We start from the raw sequence: 25,516 nt of genomic DNA, 5'->3' as shown, positions 1-25,516 counted from the left end.
GGCTGAGCTCCGGCCATCCTTCGCCTCTCTGGGCTGTATGACAGATGATTGTCATGCAGCGGTGCCCTGCCTGAATTGGCCGGGTCTCCGGTGGGTGTGCACGGCCCCCCACCCACCCCCCGCCTCTGCCAGCCCCGTTAAGCCCTCCCTATCTCAGCCCCCGGCAATGTACAGCGCTATCTTCTCGCCTTCCTGGAAGGGCTCAACTACACTTTCAGCTCCTCCAGACTTTCTCTGCTTTTGCCATACAGAGGCACCCTCCCTCTGGTCCAGCTCCTCCTGTGCCTGCCTCTCTGTCTCCGCGCTATCCCGTTAAAAGGCTGCTGCTCCTGCTCCACTCAACCAATGCCTCGGCTGACTTGATCGGGGATGAAGGCTGGAGGTTACCGGCGAGGGAAAGGAGAACTCTAGGCAGCTTTCCATTTGCAAAGTGAGCAGTAATTGCAAGAAGACAGCTTCCCCAGTTGGAATCAATAGTCTGCTTTCTTGCTGCTAAGGGCACTTTGGAGCAGCAGTAGGTCACTGAAGTAACTCCAGCACACTGCTGACTGCGGAGTTGTAAAGAACTACATGCAAGTGGCTGCAGTAGTGCTGGAAAACGCTTTGCTGTTACCAGGGACACAATAGTTTTCAAGTTATTAGAGCTTCGTTTCTGGTCCTCTCTTTCCATTACACAGAGAGGGTCATTCTTTGGAGGGATGAGGATGGAGCTGTGATTTCTTCAAGTGTTGTTCTAGTGGAGGGGGTAAAGGGTGGGGAAAGAGGCTTTAGAAGCAAAGCCCCACTACTGCTGAATTCTCTTTTACTTGAATTTCCCCAAATCTTTCCAGGCACAGAGAGGCACAATGCTAGAGAATCTGTATCTTCTTCGGGCTTTTGGTTTTTTTTTCTTTATCTTCTGGACAGCTTTTAACACAGCCTTGGTGGATGTGGTTGGATCGGAGCAGCAGATCCCCTTGTCTGTGTAAGTGCTTTCATGCTATTGATCTCAGGACCATGTTCGAGGCCAAGAACTTCACTGCTCAAGTTGTTATCTTTTTGTATTGCAGGTATTTGACTGTTCAAGGCACCTTTGCTTCTCTCTCAGTTATGTTTAAAGTGGTAGTCTCTAATGCGCTCAGCACTACTTTAATTTTATTGTAGGAGCATGTGTTGGTGGAGTGTGTGGCCACAGTGTCTTAACTTAAGTGCTTGTATTTATCAAAGCTGAAGCTGTTAACTCCCTGTCATATAACAATTTGTAATCATTTGACTATTTTATCTCCTTGTCTCCTTTCAATGGTTGTAAGTTATATTGTGCCAAAGCATGTTTCTGTACAAGTTGATTCTTTAGATTTAAGGAGTACAGATTGGGTAGCTTCATATCAGAGGCCTTAGCACAGCATCTAGTTTATGCTTATACTTGCCCAGCTTCGCTAATCTCTTGCTGTGCTTAAGTTCCTTAGTGAGCTCTTTAATACAAAATTGCTAGGATCCTTTTGAATGCAGCTGAAGCTGTTACAGTCTGCGTTGCTTGCTATGACATGTGTATTACATTTCTTCCTGTCTTTTTTTTTTTTTCCCTTCACAGTGTAAAGCTCTGGGCCTCAGCATTTGGTGGAGAGATCAAATCTATTGCAGCCAAGTACTCAGGTTCCCAGCTCCTGCAAAAGGTAAGGATCTCTTCAGTTGCAATAAGAAAGGTTTTAACAGAGAAAATGGAGGCAGATTTAATTTTTAAATTTATAGAAAAGCAGTGCTGTACACGCTTTGGTCCAAGATCTATTTTTGTATTGCTTACCAGTCCCTGATGACTCTTTGCATTGCACTGTACTATCCGGAGAGTCTTTGATTAAACTGATTTTTTTCTGTTGGGATGATTTCTTTGTTATCATTAGAAAGTAAATTCTAACACTTTTATTTCTTGAAATCTCAGCCTAGATTGCGGGTATTTTGTTTGGTTGCTGCATTTCAATGATGATGTTTATGTATAGAAACAACTGCCTCTTATGAAAAATATTAAACTTCATTCAAGGAGCAGAATTAGTGCTTATTGTATTATTTTCACCCTGTGCTGTGTGTACACGATTCACTGTATCAGGAGAAGACGGCTGCACTGCTGTTTGTAATCTCTGCAGTTTTTACAATCCCATTATTCCCCCAATCATCTCAACCCAGTGCTGGGATGTATTACATCATTACAGATAAGAGGAATGAATGTGGTTATCTTCTTGCTCAGCTGCACAGCTGGGTAATAAGCTAGTGAAGTACTGCAAAAACTTGAGAAATTGGTATAAGTCTCCGTAATTGGGGCAGAGGGTAAGGAGAGAGTGGATTTGAGTGTTAGGTATACATCAGGAACTGTGTCTATTCTATTTTAAATGTGCAACCTATAGTAAAGTTCTCTATTGTAGACTATTTTTACAGAGGTTGCTGAAAAAAATATGAGAGACTAAGAAGAACATGTTAAAGACTTTAAGACTGTGGTTTTGTGGCATTTAATATGTGATCCTTAAAATGGAATATGCAAATGGAAAACATTGAGACATTCACTGACTACAGAAGCACTCATTCAACCCATATGTTAAATTTCCACTGGTTTTTCAGATGTGATTTTTAGTTCCCAGTAACACGTTAATTTTTATGTCTGATTATGAAGGAAATTATTCCTTGAGCTTGTAGCACTTATTTTGAGAGGCATGTATATATGTGAAATTACATAATGGACAGTGCATGTAGCAGTTAAAATAAAAAGCTTATGCTATCCATGTAAAATGAAAGCAACTGACTTCATGATTGCTATAGGCACATGAGTTCTTTAGCAGTGTCTGTCTTTGCAGTGTTGTATACCCATGACTGCAAAATATAAGCTTTACTAAGCTAAAATGCAGAGCTATTAAGAACAAAAATATTTGAGGTCTCTTGCTACCTTTCAAGGCCATTAAGTGGCTTCACTTGAATACATTGGGCAAACTTCTAGTTTAATCTGAAAATATGGACATTCGGTATTTATTATACTTCTAACTCATGTTCTTTGAACCCTATGTAATCTTATCACATTTTTGTGTAAACTCCTTAAATTTTTAAAGCAGATGGATCTTTCAGTTTTGATTAGCATTTTATCAAGTATTACTACAAGGCTTTATTTTTTATTATTGGGCCATAACAAGCAGGTATCTTTATTTAACTTTGGAACTGTTCGGTGCGCAGCCATTTTTGCTTTGAAAAGGCCTTAAAAATGAAATTTACCAAATACAAATAGTCCAACATTGACTAGAAGAATATGGAATATACTCTGCTTTGTAGTTGTGCTTAAATCCACAAAGAATCAGTAGGAGGTCCCAAATCATTCTTCTCTTCCTCATAGTAGATACTGCCATCATCCCTTCTGTCATGTATTTTTTCCCTCTGAAGTAGTAAGATTTCTTCCTATTGGTTGTTATAGTTGCAGGTAATTGGAAGCTATTAATTTTACCTTTTCATTAGCATCCTTTCTATTTCGCTAAGAAGTCTGTGCTCCTGTTCCTGAAAGTGGACAGTATATACTCATCCCAAGCTATTTTGGTTTTGTTTCTTGCTTTTGTTATGGTATTTCATTAATGATCTAAAGAGGAAAGACAAAATAGACTTGACAGGTGTTTACAGCATTTTTATTCCTCTGTCATATCCTCTATTTTTTCTCTTTCTTTTTTTTTTTTTGTTATGATAGCTTTAGGAAACCTCTAGTGCTTTTTATTTTAATTTAGAATTCCAAGTATCTCTGTCCTTTTAGGCTTAGAATTTCTTGCTGTTGATCATGGCAAGTGAGGTTGGATGACAAATTACTTGAATATGTATCTTTTTGTGTTGTTATAAAATATATTTATTCTGCAAGCTTGTGTGAATAAAAACATACCAGACTTCAAGATCCACAACCATTTTCAACACACAAAGCCAGTGAGAGAGAAGTTGTCACGACAATTAAGAACCAATAGCACAGGAGGGCTGTAAATGCAAAAACCTTTTTTCTCCCCATTCCCTCCTTCCTAGACAGGCATCAAGAATCCATTTGGTATTTACTGTGAGCTCTGGGTGATGAGAGTCAATGTCTTTTTAAAGTCAAGATTCCACTTTTAGAACCAGTTTGATTTCTAATATTACTGGAGGAATCCACATTTTCTGATTATGAATTAAGCACCATTAAATGTATGAAATGTGCATATAATTATGTATCTGGGCAGTAAAGAATTCTCGATTACCAGCTCCTTTGTAGTGCTATTTAGTTTAATAAAGGCTTGCTAAAAGAAAAATTAATGTAAGGGTTACTCAATTCATTTTGTTAGCATATATAGTGAGTCCTACTTTCAAAGGAATGCATTTGAAATCAAGGCATGATTGACAGTCTCTACTGCCCAAATGCTTTATGCATATAGAGTCATTTGACCCATAGGAAAATTTCATTGAACAAATGAAGTTATGTGAGATACTCAGTAAAGCAGAATTTTGCCAGGTTATAGCTATGAATATTGATTTAGTTGTTAGAATTCTTAAGTCTTGTTGTACTGTGAACATCATTGCTGTCCCCCTGAGTTCCAAAAAAAGATGTGTAAAGATATTTTTGTTTGAAGATTTTTATTCTTTTCAAAAGCACTGCTTATCTTATCTTGGTGGAATGTTTTATTATTTTATTGCATTATTATAATCTTATCCAAGTGTGTTGCTGTGCCTCCCAAGAGTATATGGCATATATGACTTTTCTTGAAACTGACTTTAGATGAAGTAAATAAATAGAAGATAAATAATGAAGTAAATCATTACAGAAATGATGATAAGCAAAGTTGGCATTTAAAAATATAGCATTTAAATGCCCTACTACTTGCTTTCAATGTGAAGGAAGACCATTCAGTGTTAAAAAACCCTAACATACAGACAAAAACAGGACAATATTATGCCTAAGTTATCTGATTTGTGGAAGTTTTACATTTGTCTTGTAGATTTGGTAGTGTGCAAAAAGCTGCTTGGTGCTGCAGAGCCATGCATTCTCTTCACCTACTCAGTAAATACTGCTGGGGCCTAAGGATTGATTCAAATTCTAATTGTCTCTTGGGTGCTCTTTTACTATTTTTTTTCCTTAGATTTTCAAGATATATCTGACTTGTTTGAATCTTGGTGCTTCTTTATAAATTTTTTAAAAATTTATTTAAACACTCTGATCATGTTTGTTGAGTACTGTAGAAATGTGAAAGTGTAGCCAACTGGCTAAGCCAAGCTACTAAGTATAGGATGCAAAGCAAGGGTTAGGTGCCAGGATGATATTTACTTAAGATGTTACAAATAGACTTTTGAAGGAATAGACTTTAGGAAAAGCTTCTCTTCACATTACAGTTGCCATGATAATAATGTGTTTTCAATTCCATGCTGTTGCAAAATAATGGTAGCAATAAAATGGAAGCAAAAAATGCAGGTGATGTGCCTTCTGTTAATGTTAAAAATAATTTCTGCTACACAGTAAGGCTTTTCTAATACCAAAGAAGTGTCTGATTCTTTAAAAACATAGCATGGTCTATGCTTTGTTAGATTTATTTCGGGGAATGAACTTTACTGTTCTGAGCTTTGATGATTCTTGATTTGGTCCTGAATAGTCAATATTATTTCATTGCAAATATATGACCAGTTTCTGACTGAAAATAAACTTCTATTTATCCATTCTGACATAAAGGTCTTACTGGAGACAAGCTTGTTTAGGGCTAGCTCAGATTTTTCTTATGTAAGTCCTCTAACAGAGTCCTCACTGTTATGTAAGCACTGACTGCCTTGGTCTCAAGCAGTCTGTAGCCTGCATCTGCCTACTCCTTTCAGCGAATCCTTCATTGTTAGGAGTTCTCAAATCATTATGTTTTCTCAAAGCAGGTTTTTCCAATCAGTATATCATTCCTATTTTTAAAGGTTCAGAATTGCATTTTTCCCCTTTCTGACTAGATTTTGTGCTGTATCTTGTTAGTTTCTTACAACTATGGAAATGTCACTGCAAAACTAATATAACAGGATTATTTAGACCAATTAGCATTCAGCTGGTGTATCTGATTCATGCAGTACATCTATCTTTAGTTTTAAATCGTATAATAGTGACTTAATTGCAGTAAACTTCTGTAAGAATTTATCTTGACATTAATTGCTTTCCTTCTATTCAGCCTTATGTTGGCTTTGGTCTTTGTAGGCTGTTTTGTCTCGAGACACTGCAACTGCTGCTATGAAGGAAGGGTCCATAGGACTGAGTTGTGCAGTTTAAAGGACAAATAAGGATTACTTTCTTGGGTATCAATTTAAACTTTTGGCAGCTGGGCAGTTTCAAAACTGCAAAAATAGTACTGTTTTGGGGTTTTTTCTTATCAAAAATTGGAGAAAAATTATAGCAGCTGTAGAAATATGACTCTGATGTAAAAACAAACAAATAACCCAAAAACCCCAAACCAAATAACCCTCACCCCAGCAACAACAACAAACCTGGATCCCACAGCAACACAAACGTAGTAACAACCAACTTCCCCTCACCCAAAAAACCCACCCAAAAATCCCATGAAACCCCTCACCAAATACCCTGAAATTCAAACTCAAAAAACTCCACCAGCCAGGTAAATGATATGGAGTTAATTCATTATAATTGAAAGTCTGGATTATGTGAAATATGTCTCCTAGCACTGAATTAAAACCAAGCATTAGAAAAAATCCGAGACTCTTAAATCACTTTAATTCTGATGATTAATGCAAATGATGTTTTGAAACTTGCAGAGCTTGAACCACCATCCCCTTCAATTCTTGCCGAACTAGTTATGGAGCATTTCAGTGTATTTAGTGAAGTGTTTAATGTTATCTGCAGACACAAAGCTGTAAACTCTTTTGGATAGATATTTTATTTTTTCTTTGTTCAAGGAAGAAATAATCAGGCACATTCGTAAGCTATTAATGTGTTAAGTAGAAAAACCTGCTTCATCCAGTACTAATGTTCAGGTAGTGTACTGAACAGCAGGTCTAGGGAAGTTCTACCTCTCTACTCTGCCCTGGTGAGACTACATCTGGAATGCTGTGTCCAGTTTTGGGCTCCCCAGTTCAAGAGAGACAGAGAACTGCTGGAGAAAATCCAATGGAGAGCCACGAGGATGATAAGGGGACTTGAGCATCTCCCCTGTGAAGAGAGATTGAGAGGGGATCTCATCAATGTCTATAAATATCTGAGGGGTGGGTGTCAAGTGGAGGGGGCCAGGCTCTTTTTGGTGGTTCACAGTGATAAGACAAGGAACAATGGGTTCAAACTTGAACATAGAAGACTTCACCTCAACATGAGGAGAAACTTCTTTACAGTGAGGGTGACAGAGCACTGGAACAGGCTGCCCAGGGAGGTTGTGGAGTCTCCTTCTCTGGAGACTTTCAAAACCCACCTGGATGCATTCCTGTGTGGACTACCCTAAGTGATCCTGCTCTGGCAGGGGGGTTGGACCTAATGATCTCTTGGGGTCCCTTCCAACCTCTGATATACTGTGATACTGTGATGTGTAGAGAAAAATATCACAGTGCTGTCAAACTTTCAGTAGTGTGATGTCTCTCGGTAACAGAGAATAATTTTTCCTTCTTTTTTAAATGATGTTTTGCCTTCTTCAGAGGTGTGGGAATTTTTTTTTTTTTAATGATGTTAGAACTGCATCTTGAATGATCTGGGGTCATACTCTCATCTTCTGTTTGAATGTTATGGCAGGAGTAATAATTTCTTGGTATAGGTAATGTTTTTAAAATTTAGCTTAAATCAGCCTGAAAAATCATTGTTTTGTATTTCTTTTTAACTAAAAGGAAAGCCCTGCTTTAAGCCAGAGTAATTTATGCTCTTCTGCCATTAGCACTTGATATTTTGCAGTATTTTCTGTGTCTTTTCTGGGTTTTGCAAGCACAGCATGATGCCCTTACTCGTATTATTGGAAGTAAATATGTTCTAGTGTCAGTACGTAATAGAAATATGAGATGGCTTCAGTAAGTTTATGATATGTGCATTACACTTTCAATAATGTCTTTTAATATGGAAACTGAGTGGACAATCCAACTGGAAAACATCTGATCTTGAAAGGAAATGAGTGCTAATTCCCTCACTTAACGCATTTATGATTGTTTGTTTTCACATCCTGTATTGGAAAATGCTTACATTTCAAGGTTAAAAGAGCCAGGCTCCATGCAAATTATCTTGACAGTGTAGGTATGTAGAGCCATGAATAGATGCTGCATTGTAGTGGTGATTCACTTTTAAGCAACTACTAATCAATACTCTACACTTTCAAATGTTGTTACTGTTCTGTAGGGTACAATTTTTTGTTGCTAGTAGTAAGTGGTTACACATTGTACAACACAAATTATGTCTTGATAGTCTGTATTTTAGGTTGCTGTAGGAGCTTCACTAAAAGGTCTTAATGAAGTACTTTGATTAATATGTTGTCCTTGTGAAGTTCCATTTTACTTTTTCTATGTATAATATTTTTGCAAAATTGCACAGCCTTTCTTGACCAGCTTGCTTGTAAAACTTAAGTATTCTTTTAGTAAGTGACAAAATAATTCTAGAATTTATATATAAAGGAAGTCAGTGGAAAACCACATTTTTAAAAAATTTATTTAAAAAAAAATATTATTATATGTATTGAATCATAGCTGGAGGAAGTTGGGGTGGGTTTTGAATCCTTTCCAGAGCTGATAAATTCTAGGGACATGTACTTCCTGAAGATTTCCTGCCTTCAGTTCTCCTTTACAGACGGGGTTGTCTGTCTTATAGCTCATAACTAGTACACTGTTTCTGTGGATGATGATAAAGACATGAGGAGATTGTGATTAGTCAAGAGAGACAGACTTGCTCACATAGGAGTGTACAGATGTTACAAACAAGGTATTGAGTTCAATCTGGGAATAAAAAAGTAGACCGTAGCATACAATAGAATACAGAGCACAGGAATTAAGCTGTCATAAATCACTTCTGCCTAAGTGAGTTAGCTTCATGCAGTCTTTAGCAGGGTCTTAGAAGTAGCTGGAGCATCTTGGATTGTTTTAATGAGATAGACTACAGGTGACAGTAGATAGAAGCCAAGTTTAAAAGAAAATAACTGAAGAAAGGTAAAATAAGGCCATTTCATCAATGGTGCTTTTTGAGACTGGAGAAACAGATTTGAATTTATAGTGAGGTTAGTGTTAGATGTGTAAATCTGTTTGAAATGATCTGCATTCAGATCTTGGATAATATTATTGTTAGAGGGTGAGGGGTAAGGGTGGAGAGTGTTTTAAAAAGTATCTTCAAAATAAGTGTGCCTGAGCAGCAGTCAATGCAAGGTAAATTTCAGGAAGGAGATGTCAGCTGAGAAGGCAAAGATGATTGCTGCAGGGCAAGACAGAAATATGTAATATGCTTTGCATGGGAATATGACCCTCACTTCTTGCACATGAGATTCAGGTTTATTTCCTGGAAGATCCCTAATACCAGAAAAATGCATTTTTATTTTTCATCCAGAAGACTTTCAAAACCCTGTAAGAAAGCAGATTACTTTAGCAAGAGTTTTGGAGGCAGAGATGGGCAGAATTGTACTTCTATTTCTAGACTAATTGGTGTAGGTAGACATTTGTAATCTTGTGTAGATGCCCTCAGACTCAACTCTTGCACTAGGCTCCTGTTATACTCAAGGTCTCCTGTTTGCTAAGAGCACAAATTAGTTTTCTCTTGTGTTACTTTTCACCCTGACTCCTTTTGCACTTGTTGCAAGCAAGGGTTATTCTCTCTCCTCGCTCTATTCACTCTGTTTTCTCTGTCAACTCCACCCATCATAACTCATTATGAATGTGTCATGATACTGATTTACAGAAGTAATCAGCAAAGGAAGTCACAGGCTCCAGGTGTCCTTGCTGCTTCTGGTATCTGTGGCTACTGTGAATAGACTGAATGGGTGAGGAATGTTTTACCCTCTAAAGTTCTTCTGCTCTGATATGTTTTACCTGCTCCCCATTTCTGCCATACATTTTTTGTAAAATGGCTGATGTGGCTCTCTTTAATCCCTGTAGAGAGCTGAAAACTGGCTGGTAACATCATGCATGATAAAGCATATGTCAAATCCATATTTATGAGACTAGAAATGTTCTAAACTACAGAAACTCTCAAAGGTAAGATACTGACGTTGCATAGATGGGGCAGGACAACTAGTCCTGAATTCCAAAACACCCTTCAATGTCTGAATCGGGCAGGTATGCTGTGTGAAAGAGACAATAGCCTTCCAATAACTTAGAAAATGGAGAGGTGGGGGGAAACCTAACTGGGGGGGAAAAAAAAAGAAAAAATCCAAAGTTTATTTCTTTTGTACTAAGGAAGAAAGTGTGGAGAAATGTGAATGGGATGGGAGAGTGAAGAGAGGAAGATCTAGGTCTGTTTGACTAGACAGTGTTTTGATGGGCCATGGGCCAAGCCGTGCCTGAGCAGAACCAGTGAATCTTGAAAGGAAATATGGAAGCATTTCTAACATGCAGAAAACCAGGAAGAAGAGTAAATGTGTTCTCTATATTTATGGTAGATGAAAAAGAACTGGTCTTCAAGCAGAAAAATTAGTTTTTCTTACTATAAAGAACTTTTTAAAAGAGAAAACACTGGAATAGTCTGGAATTCTTACAATGTGGCTTTTCAGTACAGGTTACTTGCCATTATGTATATCTCATTGAACTGCCTTATGTTAGGAAAATGAGCTACATAATCTTTTATTTTGGACTATAAGCAATTAAAGTAATTGTATTTCTTTGATGTCTCTATGCTCTGTTAAGCTTTGTGCCTTTATCTCCTTAAGACACAGCTAGAGAGTCCTTCAACTTTCACAGTGGAAACAGGTTGTAAAACACTGTCATTACTGCTGTACAGGTTGGCCAGGTTGGCTGAACAATGCTTCTTTTTTCCTGCCCTTGATAAGCATACAATCAAATGATCTTATTAAAATGTGGCTTTTTAGTACAGAAAGAGAGATATATTAAACATAGCTGATTAAATTTCTGAGTAGTGTTTACCTATTCTACCTAAAAGCCATCAGTCATGTGGTAAGACTTCATCAGGGTTAACTTCTTAGGATGTCCCAACCTGTTCTTATATCGTGTAACTACAAAGCATTCAGGTAATAGAGCTTCACCAGGACTTGTAAGGAAGATGTAAAGCCCTGGTATATTCCTTAGGTACCTGCCACATATTCTACTGCTTTTTTTCTCAGGAGTTCCTACACATCACTTATGCTGAAATTTTGCACTGTTTTTCATGTAGAGGCTGTTTGGATAGTTGGAGAGAGTCAGCAAGGCATATGGGTTCACGGAATGACTCTTAATCAGAAAATTGTTTGACACCTGGTTGTTTCTTGCCATTTGTTCTGTCTTTCTAGATTCCTGAAAGAACTGTAAGGAGTTCAACCAATACATTTCATTAAGGCTACCAAACCAATTTCTAAAATATTAGAAAACATTCTCTTTATCACAGCACTTGCTGCTACTCATGTTTTGCTTCTGCCTTCCTTAATGTGGCATGTTGTTTTATTGTTGTATTTGTCTCTTCCTGTCCTCTTCTTTCTGAACCACCTTGAATTTGAATCTTTCTGTTTTAAAATGGGCAGGTGTTCCAGAGAGAAATGTTTTTCTTCTGAGACTGATGCCAAATGTTTTGCATAAATCAATTTGAAGTACAGGAAGCATTTTAAAAGATAGCTATTACTATTTATCATTCAAACGAGATTCTGAGATTTTATAACATCCAAGCCAGAGAAGCAAAAGTTGTTTTCAGACCCAGTAACAGAACAAATTACATAGTGACCTAATCTAGTTCATAAAATAAAAAAACTAGAGAAGTTTGAGTGTGTAATTCACTCAGTGTATCAGGACTTAATGTGTGCATCCTCTTGTTACTGGGTAGCTTGCTTGTATGTATGACTGACAGTAGTTTGCTTACTAAAGCTTTGCTCTGAGTTTTTAGGAAAGGGTGGAAGATGTTTTTGAGCTTCTAATAGCCTCGTGAAATGTTTTCCTATGATGTATTCGCAATACAAAGTTGACAACATTTTCTGAATTTTGTGCTGGTAAGGGGTTATATATTCTAACACTCTCCCTCTAGAACATGCAAGTCAAGTAGAACTTGTCTAATTGATGTTCTTCTGAATACAATGATACTGAATTGTCCTATCTGAGACATTAATGGCTAAGCAATCTGGCATTAATGACTAAGCAAAACTAGCTCTGGACAAAACTTCTCATCTCCCTCTTATTTGCAATTGTCTTACTCTCTTCTGCTATGGTACTCTTTTTAATAGTTTCTGGAATCAGAGAATCATTCATTCTGGAAGAAGATTTAGAATGCCTTTTAACTCTTCTTCCTGCTCAAAGCAAGGTCAATACTGAAATCAGTGCAAATTTATTGGGGCTTTGAGTCTGATCCTCAGACCTTCAAGGACAGATATATGACAACCTCTTTTGTTGTAATGCTTGACTCTATTCTAGATGAAAAGTTACTTAAGCTGGAACTTCCCATTTCAATTTACAGCTGCTGCCTGTCACTTTTACTGTGCACTTCCATAAACAGCCTTGGTTCATCTTTTCCATAACCTTGTTGTAAATATTGACAGGCATGATTGTCACTGCAGATTTCTGTTAGGCCTCAGTGATAGATAATATTACACCATCTTTTAGTTGCTTCATCAGTTCTCAACACTTTCTGTTCTGACTCATTCTCTTAAAACAGTTTTCACTAACATTGCATGCTCTTAAAACTGAACTCTGCTGTTTAATATTCAGGTGGGCTTTTCCCATAGACACTCTTGTTCTCGCAATAGGAGTATGTAACCATTCTTATAATTACAGAGTCTCAAGAGTAATTTCCACTAAGCTGATTGCATGAGTGGGAGAAGTTGTTTGGTTTGGTTTGGGGTTTGTGTTTTTGGTGGTTTTTTTTTTTTTTTTTTTTTTTTTTTTTGTCATGGTAACACAGGAATTTCCCTCCTAATCTAGGGCAAAATCAAACCCTTTACTCCCAGCTGGCTGTTAGTCTTAAGTGACCCTGACCCTAGTGTTGTACAGAAATAATTCAGTAGCTAGCAGAAGGGTTTATGTCTCATTGTCTGCTTTTACTTCAAATTACTGTACAGTAGCTAGCGAGGAGCTTCTTCATATTTTTCTATGTAAACAAGAATTTTACATGCTTTCCTAAAGATCAGGAATCAAAATTACGCAGTCATAGTATCTCTAGCCTGTTGGATAAAAACACTGTGAAAATGCTCTTTTCTCAGCCATAGCATAGATTGTTCCTTTTGTTCCTCCAGGTCATATTCATGTGTTTGGCTATTCAATGTACTTCCAAGATTTAGTGCCAAGCTAGCTAAGTTGCTAATTTTCAAGATATACACAAAATAGATCTACATACTACAGGAATTAAAATTTGATGTATGTGGAACACATCATTGGACACAAAATTAGAATAATTGTCTTCTAAAGTGAAAAAGCTTTAAAGATGAAAAGCAGAAATATTCAAACTTCATCTTTACCTTGAAGCTAAATGACTATCATTTTATGACAGCTGTGCAAAATGTATGACTGCCAAGCTGTTTGTACATGATGCTATCATGTTACATTAATAGAAATTTTCACTGATAATGAAAACTGGTAGGAGGCTAAGAGTAAAGCTTTGTATTATGACTTGCAGCGACTGACTATCTGCATCCAGCAGATTTATTACTCCCTATGCACAGCGTGCCTTTTACAATATCTTCTGCCATTTTTTCAACAAAGTGCAAGAAGAAAGATGATATTATAGATGGTATGATATATATATAAAAAATTGAGTACTCACTTCACACTTCCACCAATCATTACAAACTGCAATGAAGCTTTACAGTAAAATTAGAGATGAGTTCTGACATCCACCTGGAACTTGCCATGAAAAATGTTGAGGCGGAGTGGGGGAAAGATATGAAAAAGAACTGGAGGATTTCTGTTGGCCTATTCAGATTTAATTTTCCTGTTAAAATCTCAGCATCAGACTGAGATTCTCATAACTTTCTTGATGGTCTCCTTAGACCATGTGATTTTGATGGCAAAAATTCATGATATTAACTCAACCTGTTGTCACACAAATACGGCATGTATGGTTGGTGGTGGCCAGAAGCCTTGAACTGAAATTTAAAATTGCAATCAGGGCTCCCCCCATGTCACCCCAGCAGAAGCATTTTTGTCTGCCTTTTTCATGTAAAATGAACCTAGCAATACTGCCTTTCCCTATAAATTTCTAAACTTTGAAATTCTTTGGATCAGGAGCAGCACTTTTTGTAGAGTGTTTAGCAGATGGAGAGGATCAGGTGGTGAAGAAGAGCATTAGCATATGGATATGGAAGTAAAGCAAAGTACATGGAATAGATCAGCTCCAAGAGCTACAAAGCATTAATTTTAACACACTTCTTAAACAACTTTCTTCATTACTGAATAGATAAATGGCTTCCTATAACAGTCTTGAATAACTACAAAATTGATAGGAACCCTCTTATTTCTACTGTTGATATTTGATATCTATAGCTGGCAATAAATCTCCACATAGGATTGTGCAGGCAAGTGAAATTGAACCCTTTGTTGTCAGAGAATTACTTCTTCCTATGCTTTGAATACAAAGCTATAGGCCATATTGATATTAGAAAGTAATTTTCAATTTTGCAAACATTTTCTTTTTTCCATTTATAATTTTCCCTTTGCTACTTATTTCATATTATTATTTTTCCACACAACTACAGTTCTGCACTATATTTTTTGTCTAGATCTTTCAGACTTTTTCCTGATCTTTCCTGATTTTCTTCAAAGTGAAAATCGCTCAATAAGACTTTTGTTACACAGTCACATTCACAAATGTCAAATGAAGTTAAATGGGGAATCAAACAATTGTCTTTATCCTTTTATGGGTAGCTGATTATTTCTGTCTGCTTTGCAATTACTGTAGAAATTTATTTTCTGTGTGTACTTTCTTACTTTGTCCTTCTCTGTGCTCCCACTTGTTTATAGCATTTGCTGTTTTCCTCTGAAAATTTTTACCATTTAATGTATCTTTTTCTGTGCCTTGAGCGGATGTAGTAATGAGGATCTGGTCAGCTGGAGAAAAATATGCAGACATGAGTAATGGCTTAGTAACACTTTAATACATAAGAATGAGGGAAGGTTATGCAAATACTTGTGTTCTTAAAATTATCTTGTCATTCAGTTATGATATTTGAACCTTTAAAAGGAAGAATAAATACATTAGGATCTACTGGTGCTCCTTTTACCCACTGAGAGCATTATGGGAAAGAGGAGGTTATTATTTCCTCAATATACTTAGTTGTACCTTGGATGTATGTTAAGGCTGGGGAGAGTCGGGGGGGAGGGTGTGGATGGGTTGGGGGGGGCAGGGAAAAAGGGAGATAGGATTGCCTCCTAAAAGAAATGTCAATCTTCTCTCATGGTAGGGAAGGCAAGTTCACAGCATCTTTCAAACAGTACAAATTGCAGGAAAGAGTCAGTATCAGGGAGCTGTTCAAAACCAGCTAGAGATCAGAAAAGGGAGAGGTGAAGGTAGTAAGATGAAGAGGAATGGCTTGTGTGAGGAGCAAAGAAGCAAAAATTTTTTTTCTCTGTGGTTTCACAGCTGGAGAATAAATTTGTATGAAATTCAGTCAATACCTCCATTCTGGTCATTATTTTTCACAAATCAATTACATTAATTATTTTCATATCAAAATCATATAAGCCACAGTTAGAAGGTCAAGTTTGCTGTTTTTGAAATGCACCAGTACCTCAAGGTTCCGAAACTAAACTAAGAACTAAATCTAAGAGGAAATTATTATGCTAAGAGGTGTAAATTTCAATTGAGGGAAGGCATCTGAGGTTAGTAATGTGTTAGTAATGACACAATTCTGACTTTTGTCTTTGACTTCCCAGATGCTTAAAATTTGAACACTTTAACACTGTAAAAAAGAAAAAAAATCTGTTTGCTCTGCTGAAGTCCTTTCTTCTGTACAGCCTCAGTGAAATAGGAATATTCCTGAGTCCAACATTTGACACTAATCCTGTTCAGTCCACCTTAAGCATGTTATTAATGTAAATATATGTTTGTTCAGCAGATCTTCCTCAGCATTACAAGATGTCTGAGCAATTTTGTCTGAAAAACAATGGTAGAAAATAGCCATATATATGGGATTGGGACCTACACTTGTGTGCTGGAATAATTCAAATAGTATATAGAGTTATTCATGTATGGCCATATTTATCTGATTGCATGCTGTTTGTTTATCTTGGTTTATAAATATACAGGAGCCATATAGCTGTAAACTCTTAATTATATTCAGAGTATAATTTGCCAGATAAAATCAACTGCTAACTCAGCTCTTCTTAGGAATCTTCACTAAAATGCACAACCTAAAAAATAGTGTCCTGGAAAGTACAAAATTGCCGTTCTTCACACAAATTCTCTATGCTTCTCAGATAGCTTCCTGTCCAGAGTCTAGTAAAAAGCTATGTCTGGCTGGTGTGACTAGGACAACAAAATCCGGGCGGATTGTACTGTGGCTTGCATTGCTTGAGCTTCACTCCCTTAGAGCAAAGCTTTCGATATTATAGGAAAACTTGTTAACTCAGCAGAGAGGATCCTTTCACATCTCAATTACTGCTTGAAATATCAATATGTTTGTTGACTAGGTGGTGAAATCATTACTTTGATTTAAATAATGCTCCTTGTGCTTCAGAAGCCTTCCAAAAACCCCACAGCCCAGGTTTTGCCCCTGACTTGTTGATTAATTTTATGCATTTCGGTTATGTCTGGTTCTATCTTTACAAAAATGGGGAAAATTCTGCTTACTGTCTGCAGTTTTTAAAAAAGAAGGTTTTATGACAACTTGTGTGAAAAACTTGTTTTTTGAGGGGTGGTTGTTTCTGCGTTATCATGCTCTTCATTTTATGGGTTATTTTGGTTTGTGTTGTTGTTTGGGTTTATTTTTTGTCTATTTTTAATAAATGACATCAAACATCACTTACTATTATGTATTAATGAATGACTGATCTGATTGACTAAACAGGCCAATTTTCTGTAACCTCCCATATAGAAGCAGTGCTGCCAAAAAAACAATGGTTTTGGAGTCTGAATAATATAGCCTGGATAATTTCCAAAAGCTTAGAACTGGAATAAACGAAGTGGGTGCAGGATTAACATTATTTCAATCTTGTTTAAGAGTAAACTAATACCACTATATTTGAACTCACATCAGTTCAGAAACAACTGAGGAAAATGGGAGTTGCTTCTTGGTGTGATTGCCATCTCTGTAGTAGTCTTGTGCCTGAAATAAGGTCGACTTTGGTAACACCATGCATGCTTTTAATATGAAAGTACTTGCTTTGAGTGTCGAGTAGCTCAAATTTTGTAAAAGAATAGCTGACTCTAGTGCTAAGTCATTTCAGCTAAAGTCGTGTCTGCTGAAGAGAAATTATGTAAAGAAGAAAGCTGAGGAAAAGAATTACTGTTGGGCTGGCAGCTAGTTAAAGTACCTGTAAGTAAAAATAAAAAATAATTTAAAAATCCATATTTATCTAGGATACATGAGTAGGTCTGTATCTGCTATGATTGCATGCTGTCTTGCAAGCCTTTAAATCAGAACTGAGAATGCTGACTTTTGTATGAATTGCAAAAGGATTGGATCTGCAATCTGGAAGGTCTCTTTTATATTCACTATAGTCATAGACAGTAATGAGACTGTTATCTGTAATGAGACTGTGTTCTGTTAGAAAAGAGGTGTAGAATGTTTGAGGGTGCAATATTCTTTAGACTGAAAAAAACATTACAGTTTAAATACAAAGGAGTAATTATAAATCTCCTTGATGGCTTCACATTAAGTCAAGCTGTAATTTATTTGAACTGCAAAAGTGTATGGACTTTGCCAATATTTACTCTTTCTCCTTGGTGGGTGGAAGGAGGTTAGAGTTGAAAGATGGTTTTTGTCCCTTGTTTAATTGCCTAAAAATAAAAGTAACTGGAATAGAATCCCATTTTTTGTAGGTGAACAATAAAATAAAATTCTCTCACCAAGTAATTTCAACATATGCACTCTCCAATTTTTGTGCTCATTCCCTCCCGGAGGAGCTGGCAGTCCTTCCGTGGCAGCTAGCTCTTCTTTATTATGTTATCTATGAGGAACTGTTCTTGTACTTTTTAATATGAGTGGCTTTATATACAACATATTTTCTGCCTTAAGCATTTATATTTATTCTCCATTCTGATATGTTTTCACCTCCTCCTCCTTGCCCTCTTCCACCCTCCAGACTTCTGTCCTCACTTCTTATTTCCAGTATTATTTGATAATTGGCCTTTTCAGAACACGTTTTCTTAATTCAGTTTTCAATTTTACATCTATGTATAAGCTTAACTTTTCAAAATACAAACATCCAGGTATTAAAGTCATTTACAGCTTTTCAGCCCTTTGAACTACCCCAATATCTATCTTTTTTAGAAATGTAACATCTTTGATGTATATAGAATCATACAATCTTTTAGGTTGAAAATGGCTTTTAAGATTATGGAGTGCAACCATTAATCCAACACTACCAAGTGTGGCAGTTACAACCTTTACCACGACCACCTGCTCCCTACAAGCTACAGAGCTTGAGGTAAGGCTTGCAAGCAGCTGATCTTTATCAGCTTTTTGTCTCTCGTGCTCCTTGATCCTTCGATTGATTGGAGGCACCTGCCCTCCAGCTAATTGAGCAATTGACCACACCCAAACTGTCAGGAGTGTAAATGCAGTTCTGTATGTATTTTGAGGGTAGCTGTGGGAGGTTTTTCCTTTTTGGAGTGAGTTGCGTGCATGTTTTGGTTCATCTCCCCTAATAGTTTAATTAGTTGTGCAACACTGTTTTCCCAGCTGATATTTGAACCTGTAATTTTATTGTGTTGGAAAGAGAGCAGATTTAATTGTAATAAATTGCTGGCTGTTAGCTGCCTGTGTGTCTCCTTCATGACACCAAGTCCACCATTAAGCTATGTCTCTGTGTGTCACATCTTGCATGTCTTTTAAATACCACCAGGGATGGTGACTCAGCCACTTCTGTGGGCAGCATATTCCAGTGCTTGATAAACCTTTCAGTAAAGAAATATTTCCTAATAGCCAACCTAAAGCTGCCTTGGTGCTATTTACAGCTGTTTCCTTTTATCCTCTCAATTGTTAAAGTGGACCTCTATATCTATACTAGTATTATTTTATCTCTTATATGCCTCTTCCTTTTGGCTGCATTTACCCTAGAACTTCCTGGTTGTAGAATGTGATTTTGTTTGAAAAGTGTAAATGATTCTCTGTTCATAGTGAATCTATTTGTTTGCTGTTGCCTTATATTTATTCTGGAATCTCTAGAACTCCACTGATACTTCTGGACAAAGGAAGTAGTGCAAATGTAAGCAAAATGTGAAAATATTTCTTTTCGTTTACTACTCTCCAAGCTTTCCAAAGCTGGAAGAAATGTTCAGGATACAAAGGAGGGTAGGCGAGAGGGGAGTGATAATAGAAGAAACGTTAATTAAAGGAAGATTCTGAAAACTTTGTAGTGTTTATTCCTCATACTGATTCTCTCCCTATCAACTTCTTAGTGATGGCTTTTTTTAACAATGTAAGGGGACTCCAGAGACACAAGTCCTGTTGCTATATCTGTCACCAGGGCTGCTGAGTGATCTTGAGCAAACGGTTCTGTCCTTCATACGTTGTTTCTACTGGCAAAATCCTTGAGACAGTCTAGATCAGTTTTGTGTTTTAAAAGCTGTGTGGTACTTTGCATCAACTAAACAGTTGCGAAGGTGCAATCTAAAATTTGATCTTGACTTGGCATCGTAGAGTTTTGTTACTAGGAGGCTTGGTGCCCAGTCTTCCAGAAATACTCATTCAGAACATTCTTGCCACCTATCACCACTTGCTTCAAACCCCACAGTTACACTGCACTAGTTTCAAGATGTCTTTTCTTTTTTCTGTTTCTTACTCTACACTCTCTCTATATAGCTCACATTGTGTGACCATGTTTGGTTAAGCACAGCAGTAGTAACATTATTGAGAGTTAAATAAAGGAGTTTGTTAAAGGTAGGAAAAAATGGGCTTTTTTAAAAAAAAATTATTTTGTTGTTATTTGGGGTGTAGTGTTGTTTGGGTAGAGTTTTCTGGGCTTTAAAATAGTATTGCTGAAATGGCATGTATGTGTCTGAGGAAGACTAAGAAATAGAGAATTCCAGGGAAAAGGAATTAAGAGGCATGAAACAGCCTCTGTTCTGGTGATGTTTTTTTTGGTGTTTTTTTTTTTTTTTGTCTTTGTTTAATGGCAATCATGTAAATTTAAACAGGCAATTGAAAGTTTGCTTCTACAACTATAGGAAATCATGTGGCCTTGAGCTAGCTACTGTGCTAAAAAGGTAGCTTTTCCATTATTTCATGCTTTTTTTTATTATTCCATGTTTAAAATTCAACTTTTATAACTATTCACCTGTCCTGTGTACATCTTAAACAGGCTCTCATTGCAACTGGCCAAAAGATTTCACAAGACTTGTTGTGTATATATCTGGCCTTAGGTCATCATTAAAAAAGAGCCAAGCCCTCATCAGTAACAAACCAAAATCAACCCCCTCAGATCTCAGACAATCTTGCACTAATTTCTCCGTATTATGTAACTATATAAAGCATAGAGGTTAGATAACAGAACATATGAAAGTTGTAGAGCCATTTTAATATACCTTATTGTCTGAGATTGTGAAATTTATCACTAATGAGTGATACTCTGTTGGTTACACTCTTTCCTCCTTGAAAAACATACAATAGAACTGTGATATGATTCCAAGTTTAGATAAGAATTACAGGGAAAACTTTCTTTTTAAATATATTTTTGAAGCTTGGGTAACCACATTATGGGAGAACAAGAAAGGCTGATAGAAAAAAAAGACTTGTATAGATCCCCCACCCTTGCATGTATTCATTATATATTCAAGGATTGCGCTACCTATGCAGGGATAAAAATACCCAAGTGCCGCAGCAAGATGTTGTATTGCAGGTGGTGTTTGCCCAGGCATGATAAAATCTCCCTTACTGTGGTCTTTCTGGGATGTGGAGAAATTGTGAAGCAAGATTTGCTCTGTTGTGCTAAATGAGTATTAACAATAGTCCATTATGAAACATCAAAGTAAATTAAAAAAGGCAATAGTTGAAATTAGATACCATGGTTTGTTGTAATACACAAGTTAAGTCTTTTGTTGTCTGACCTTCTCAGAGCAGGTTTTTGGGTTTGTTTTTTTGTAAATTATCTTCTGGATCCTTTGTTGACCTTTCAAAGAAAGGAAGGTTCAGCTTGTAAGGTTGGCATTGATGCCAAGAGTGGAGGCAGATGTACAATGGATGGCCATGTCTCTTCCTCAGTGAGTCTGCTGAAGTTACTTCTGCAGTCTTTTTTTATTTTTTTCCCCCAGATGCTATAGAGTCAGAATGCACAGCAAATAAAATCAGAATGTACAGCAAATACTCAGTGATTAAAAAAAAAAAACAAACAAACAGAAACAACCCAAACAAACTTTAGTCAGTATAATTAAACTTTTAATTAAAGGCTGATTATTAATGACTTGCAACATAATTTTTGATGTTGCTGCCCATGGTGTCAGCTATGTAGGCAAATGTGTTTCTGAAGATCAGAGTATTACTTGGATACTCCTTTCTCATTTCCCTTAGTTTTCCTACTCTGAAACTGGGAATGACAGCACAGTAAGATTTAGGCCATGTTGTTATCACATTTCTCCACAGGTCGGAAGTCAAACCTTGTGGGGAAAGACTATTGTGGAATTGCCAGACTAGTGGAAAGCTGTAATGTGTTAGTTTATTCTGAATTATTTCAGATAAACTGAAACCCTTAAACACTCTGTCCATAGCTCTTGAAGTTGACATAGTTGCGGATTATTTTGTGACTCTTGTTAATTCTATTTCTCTGAAAAACCGTAGCACAGAGTCATTTCTTTTTTTGTGTGTGTTTTGATGAGATTGTATTTATTTTATTTCATTTAACTTGTAATTTCACACCATGTTACGTCTCTGTAAGAGGAACCCTGTGTTTGTTATATTCATCAATTAGTAGCTGGACTGTTCATGCCTATCTCAGTGGGACTCTTCCAAGGTTTGTTTTCAGTACCAAAGTATTCTGAAGAGAAATGACCACAAGGGGAATAGGCAAAATAAATAAAGATTCATAATACTTTTAACCTTAAAACCTTTTTGTTTTGGGTAGGTGAAAACCAGCTAATGTGTCAGATAAACTGGATTAATATAAAATACTGTACAAATATACTACTGAAGAAGTTTAGGGGGTTTTGCTGCTAAAAACTAATTTCCCCCCCCAATTAGCCTATCCACACAGTGATACTTGTTGATATCTGACTAAGCACAGGTATCTGAATTAAAAAAAAAAAATCTTATTTTGTAGGGAACTTAATTTCTTGTCAGTTGTCTTTTTCCTCTTTAGTTGCTTGTTTTCATTAGCAATTTGAGGCTTTAAGTTGTAACTTTTTGGGGTGTGTGTGTGTGTGTGTAAAATATTCTGTACTGGTATTGTGTGTTTCTCTGTCTAAGCATGCTTTTCTCCCCCTCTTCCCCCTGTTTTGGTGGTGTTTTTTTTTCCTCTCTCCAACGGAAAATGTATTGCTCTTGTAAACAGTTGGCTTTTACTTAATTGGTTGATACTAGAAGATAAACTGTGGAAGTGCCAGAGGGTATTAAGTCACACTGAGAATCTGAGTTGCACTGACTGCAGTGAATCATTGGTTTACAGCTCTCAATCCAGCCTATGCTTTGATCGGATTCTTACCTGGACGTCATTAAGTTTAAACCTTCACACCTGGAGTCAAATTAATGACAAAAAACCCTTCAGCCCTGCTCTCTATACTGAGCCTTTTTCACTTTGGTGGAGGAATAAGTAATAGATGGGTTATGAATGTGAAAATTTAAATGTGTTTGAATGCACAAAATATCCTGTTGTGCAAACTGATTGATATTTAATTTTCTAACATTTTATTAATCTAGTTTGATTACTCAAGATAACTTGTCATTCTCCTCCTATGAAAAGGATGCAAAATTTCAGCCAAATGGTTCCATCTTTCTGGAGGTTCTCTTTAACTAGTGCCCTGTACAAGCCAGACTTTTTAGTTTGTCTCAACTTTTAAAAATAAACTTTTTGGTATTTCTGCAGTTGCCTGATCATCTTCCATCTATGATTTATGCTGCCTCTTTTTTTTTTTTTTTACCCCCCTCTTCTTTTTTTAGTTCTGGCTGCTGGCTGTGGAATTTGACAATTTCTGTCTTCAGTATAAGTGCAAATACCTACAGACTGTTTCAGTCTGCTCTGACGCCCCTAGGCTGACTGCCAATCTTTCTTCTCAGATAAGGTATAGACTGGATGACTGTGTCCATACAGCCTTATGACAGGCAGCTATAAGAGCGGCTGTGAGAACAGCATGGGCTGCGATCTGTTCCTTTTCCATTCATGTGACTGCTTTGGAAAGCAGCCTGCCTGCAGCCTGCCAGTCTGAAAATCCTGGGCAGCATCTTAAGGTACTGAACTGTACTCTACATGGAGCTGCCAGCCGTGCTCAGGCAGGTGACATCCTCTATGGTCCCAAAGGCATTCTGTGTTTTCTGTGTTTTCAGGTTACTTGTCCAGAGATCTGTTCTGAGGGCATGTCAGCTCTGTAAGATGTGGTGGGTGCTTGTCATTAAGTTTGTCCTGGTGTTTCCCAAAAAAAGTTGTCTGCCTTTTTTCTTTCCCCCCCCCTCGAAGCCCAGATGCCTTTTCAACCACTGAATGTTCTGATGGCTTTGTAGGGTACAAACAAAACGTGATAGACAGTTTGAGTCTCTGATACCACTTGTCCCTTTCCTTCCGTTTCAGTATCACTGCTGATGTGTGAAGGCAACCTGCATCACTATCAAGTCCTGTTTCACATAATGAACTTGGTACTTTGGCAGTGCAGGACAAAACCAAATCTTTCTAGGATTTATTACTATTAGAAATAATTAAAACACCTTAAGAACAGTCAGTTAAACATGGACTTGAAGTAACTGCTTGTATGCTTCTTCTTATAGAAGTGCTCAGTTTAATGATTTTTCCTTAGAGCCTAGTTCCACCTCATTTTATGTGTTATGGGAACATTATTTCTCAAAGTCAAGAGAAGCATTTTTATCTTCTGATAATGCCACAAGGGAAGTTTCAAGAAAATGTTATCTGTTACACTATTATAGTGGATTAAAAAAAAAAAAAAACACTGAAACCATAATAAACTTTTATTAGCTTGATGTATTTACTAGTGGTTCATCCTTTTGTGATATTTTCTGTAATAGAGATAAGTAGTGTCAGTTTAGCAGTGTGAAAATGCACAGCCCATTAAGAGATTGCATTTTGAGGTTTTATTTTTAATGAAAGATTTCCTTCTAAGCGTATAACATGGGAATTTCAAGAGTACTTTGGTACTGGAGTTTTTCTGTGAAACTTTTTTCTTGCATTTACTGTGTCTTGTCACAGGATGGCAGCATGAGTAAGACCCTAAGAAGGTATAGTGGCAAATCTTTTTTGATGTGTTCTAAAGGTTAGTAGAGGGTTAGCTTTGTTGCCCTTCAAGGGGAAGGATCAGATGTAATTTCACCCTAAACACTGTGAATATTGAAGTTTCTAATGCTTGTACATTGTCGTGAAATCTGAATAGTAAATAATGAGATGAAGTGGATGAAGATTTCATTTGAAAGATGAGGTTTCTATTCAGTTCATGCTTTTAAAATAGTATTAACTTAATTTTTATGTATTGGCATTTTATTCTCTGATTTAGAATCTAGGGTTCATTTTGAGTATGCTTGTATATGAGTTGGATTTCATACCTTTTTTTTTTTTTTTTGTTACCAGATCAAACTTCTGTGAGTGTATTTCCTAAAACACGCCTGAACCAATTGCCTAGATCCCTAAACTCCACAGAGAAACTTCACTATCCTAAGAACTTTGTGGGCCAAACCTATTTTTAAAATGAGTTATTTGATCATTGGTTTAACCAGGTACTGGGAAAGAACTCTCACAAAATCACTGTTTCTATAGAACAGGTTCTACTGCTAGACATCCCCATGTCAGGTGCAGCATTGGTATCTCAAAAATATACAATATTTCTAAAAAGATAAATCTTCTCAACTGGGAAAAAAACCCACCTTGTTTTCCAGATGAAATGATTCTTGAACATGTACACAGGTATTATGGTTTGTACAAAATTAAGGACTGCATTTTCTTGATGCTCATTGCTTTAATCCTTGAAAATGCTAGTTTAGAAAAGGTAGATTATGACTGGAGGCAAGCTGTTTTCTTTTTATGACTTAGAACTTCTAGACTTGTAGTTGTTACTTAAATCTAAACTCAAGTTTAACAGCCTTACTTTTTCCTCTGAACCATTCTCTGCTGCTTTTGTGTCCTTCTTAAATGTTGCATTTAA

The 25,516-nt window shown here is 36.8% G+C and overlaps 1 protein-coding gene across 1 annotated transcript in view; it reads left to right on the top strand.

Moving 5' to 3' along the window:
- The first annotated feature begins 845 nt into the window (after positions 1-845).
- Positions 846-25,516, top strand: part of CACNA2D3 (calcium voltage-gated channel auxiliary subunit alpha2delta 3) — a 409,143-nt gene continuing 384,472 nt past the window's right edge. Inside the window, exons 1-2 of the mRNA XM_054387292.1 lie at positions 846-964; positions 1,571-1,652. Coding sequence (XP_054243267.1) covers positions 846-964; positions 1,571-1,652 — 201 coding nt within the window. The remainder of the gene's footprint in view (positions 965-1,570; positions 1,653-25,516) is intronic.

This window comes from Indicator indicator, chromosome 15, assembly GCF_027791375.1.
Source record: "Indicator indicator isolate 239-I01 chromosome 15, UM_Iind_1.1, whole genome shotgun sequence".
Lineage (NCBI taxonomy): Eukaryota > Metazoa > Chordata > Aves > Piciformes > Indicatoridae > Indicator > Indicator indicator.
This window is presented reverse-complemented; position numbering and strand designations above follow the sequence as displayed.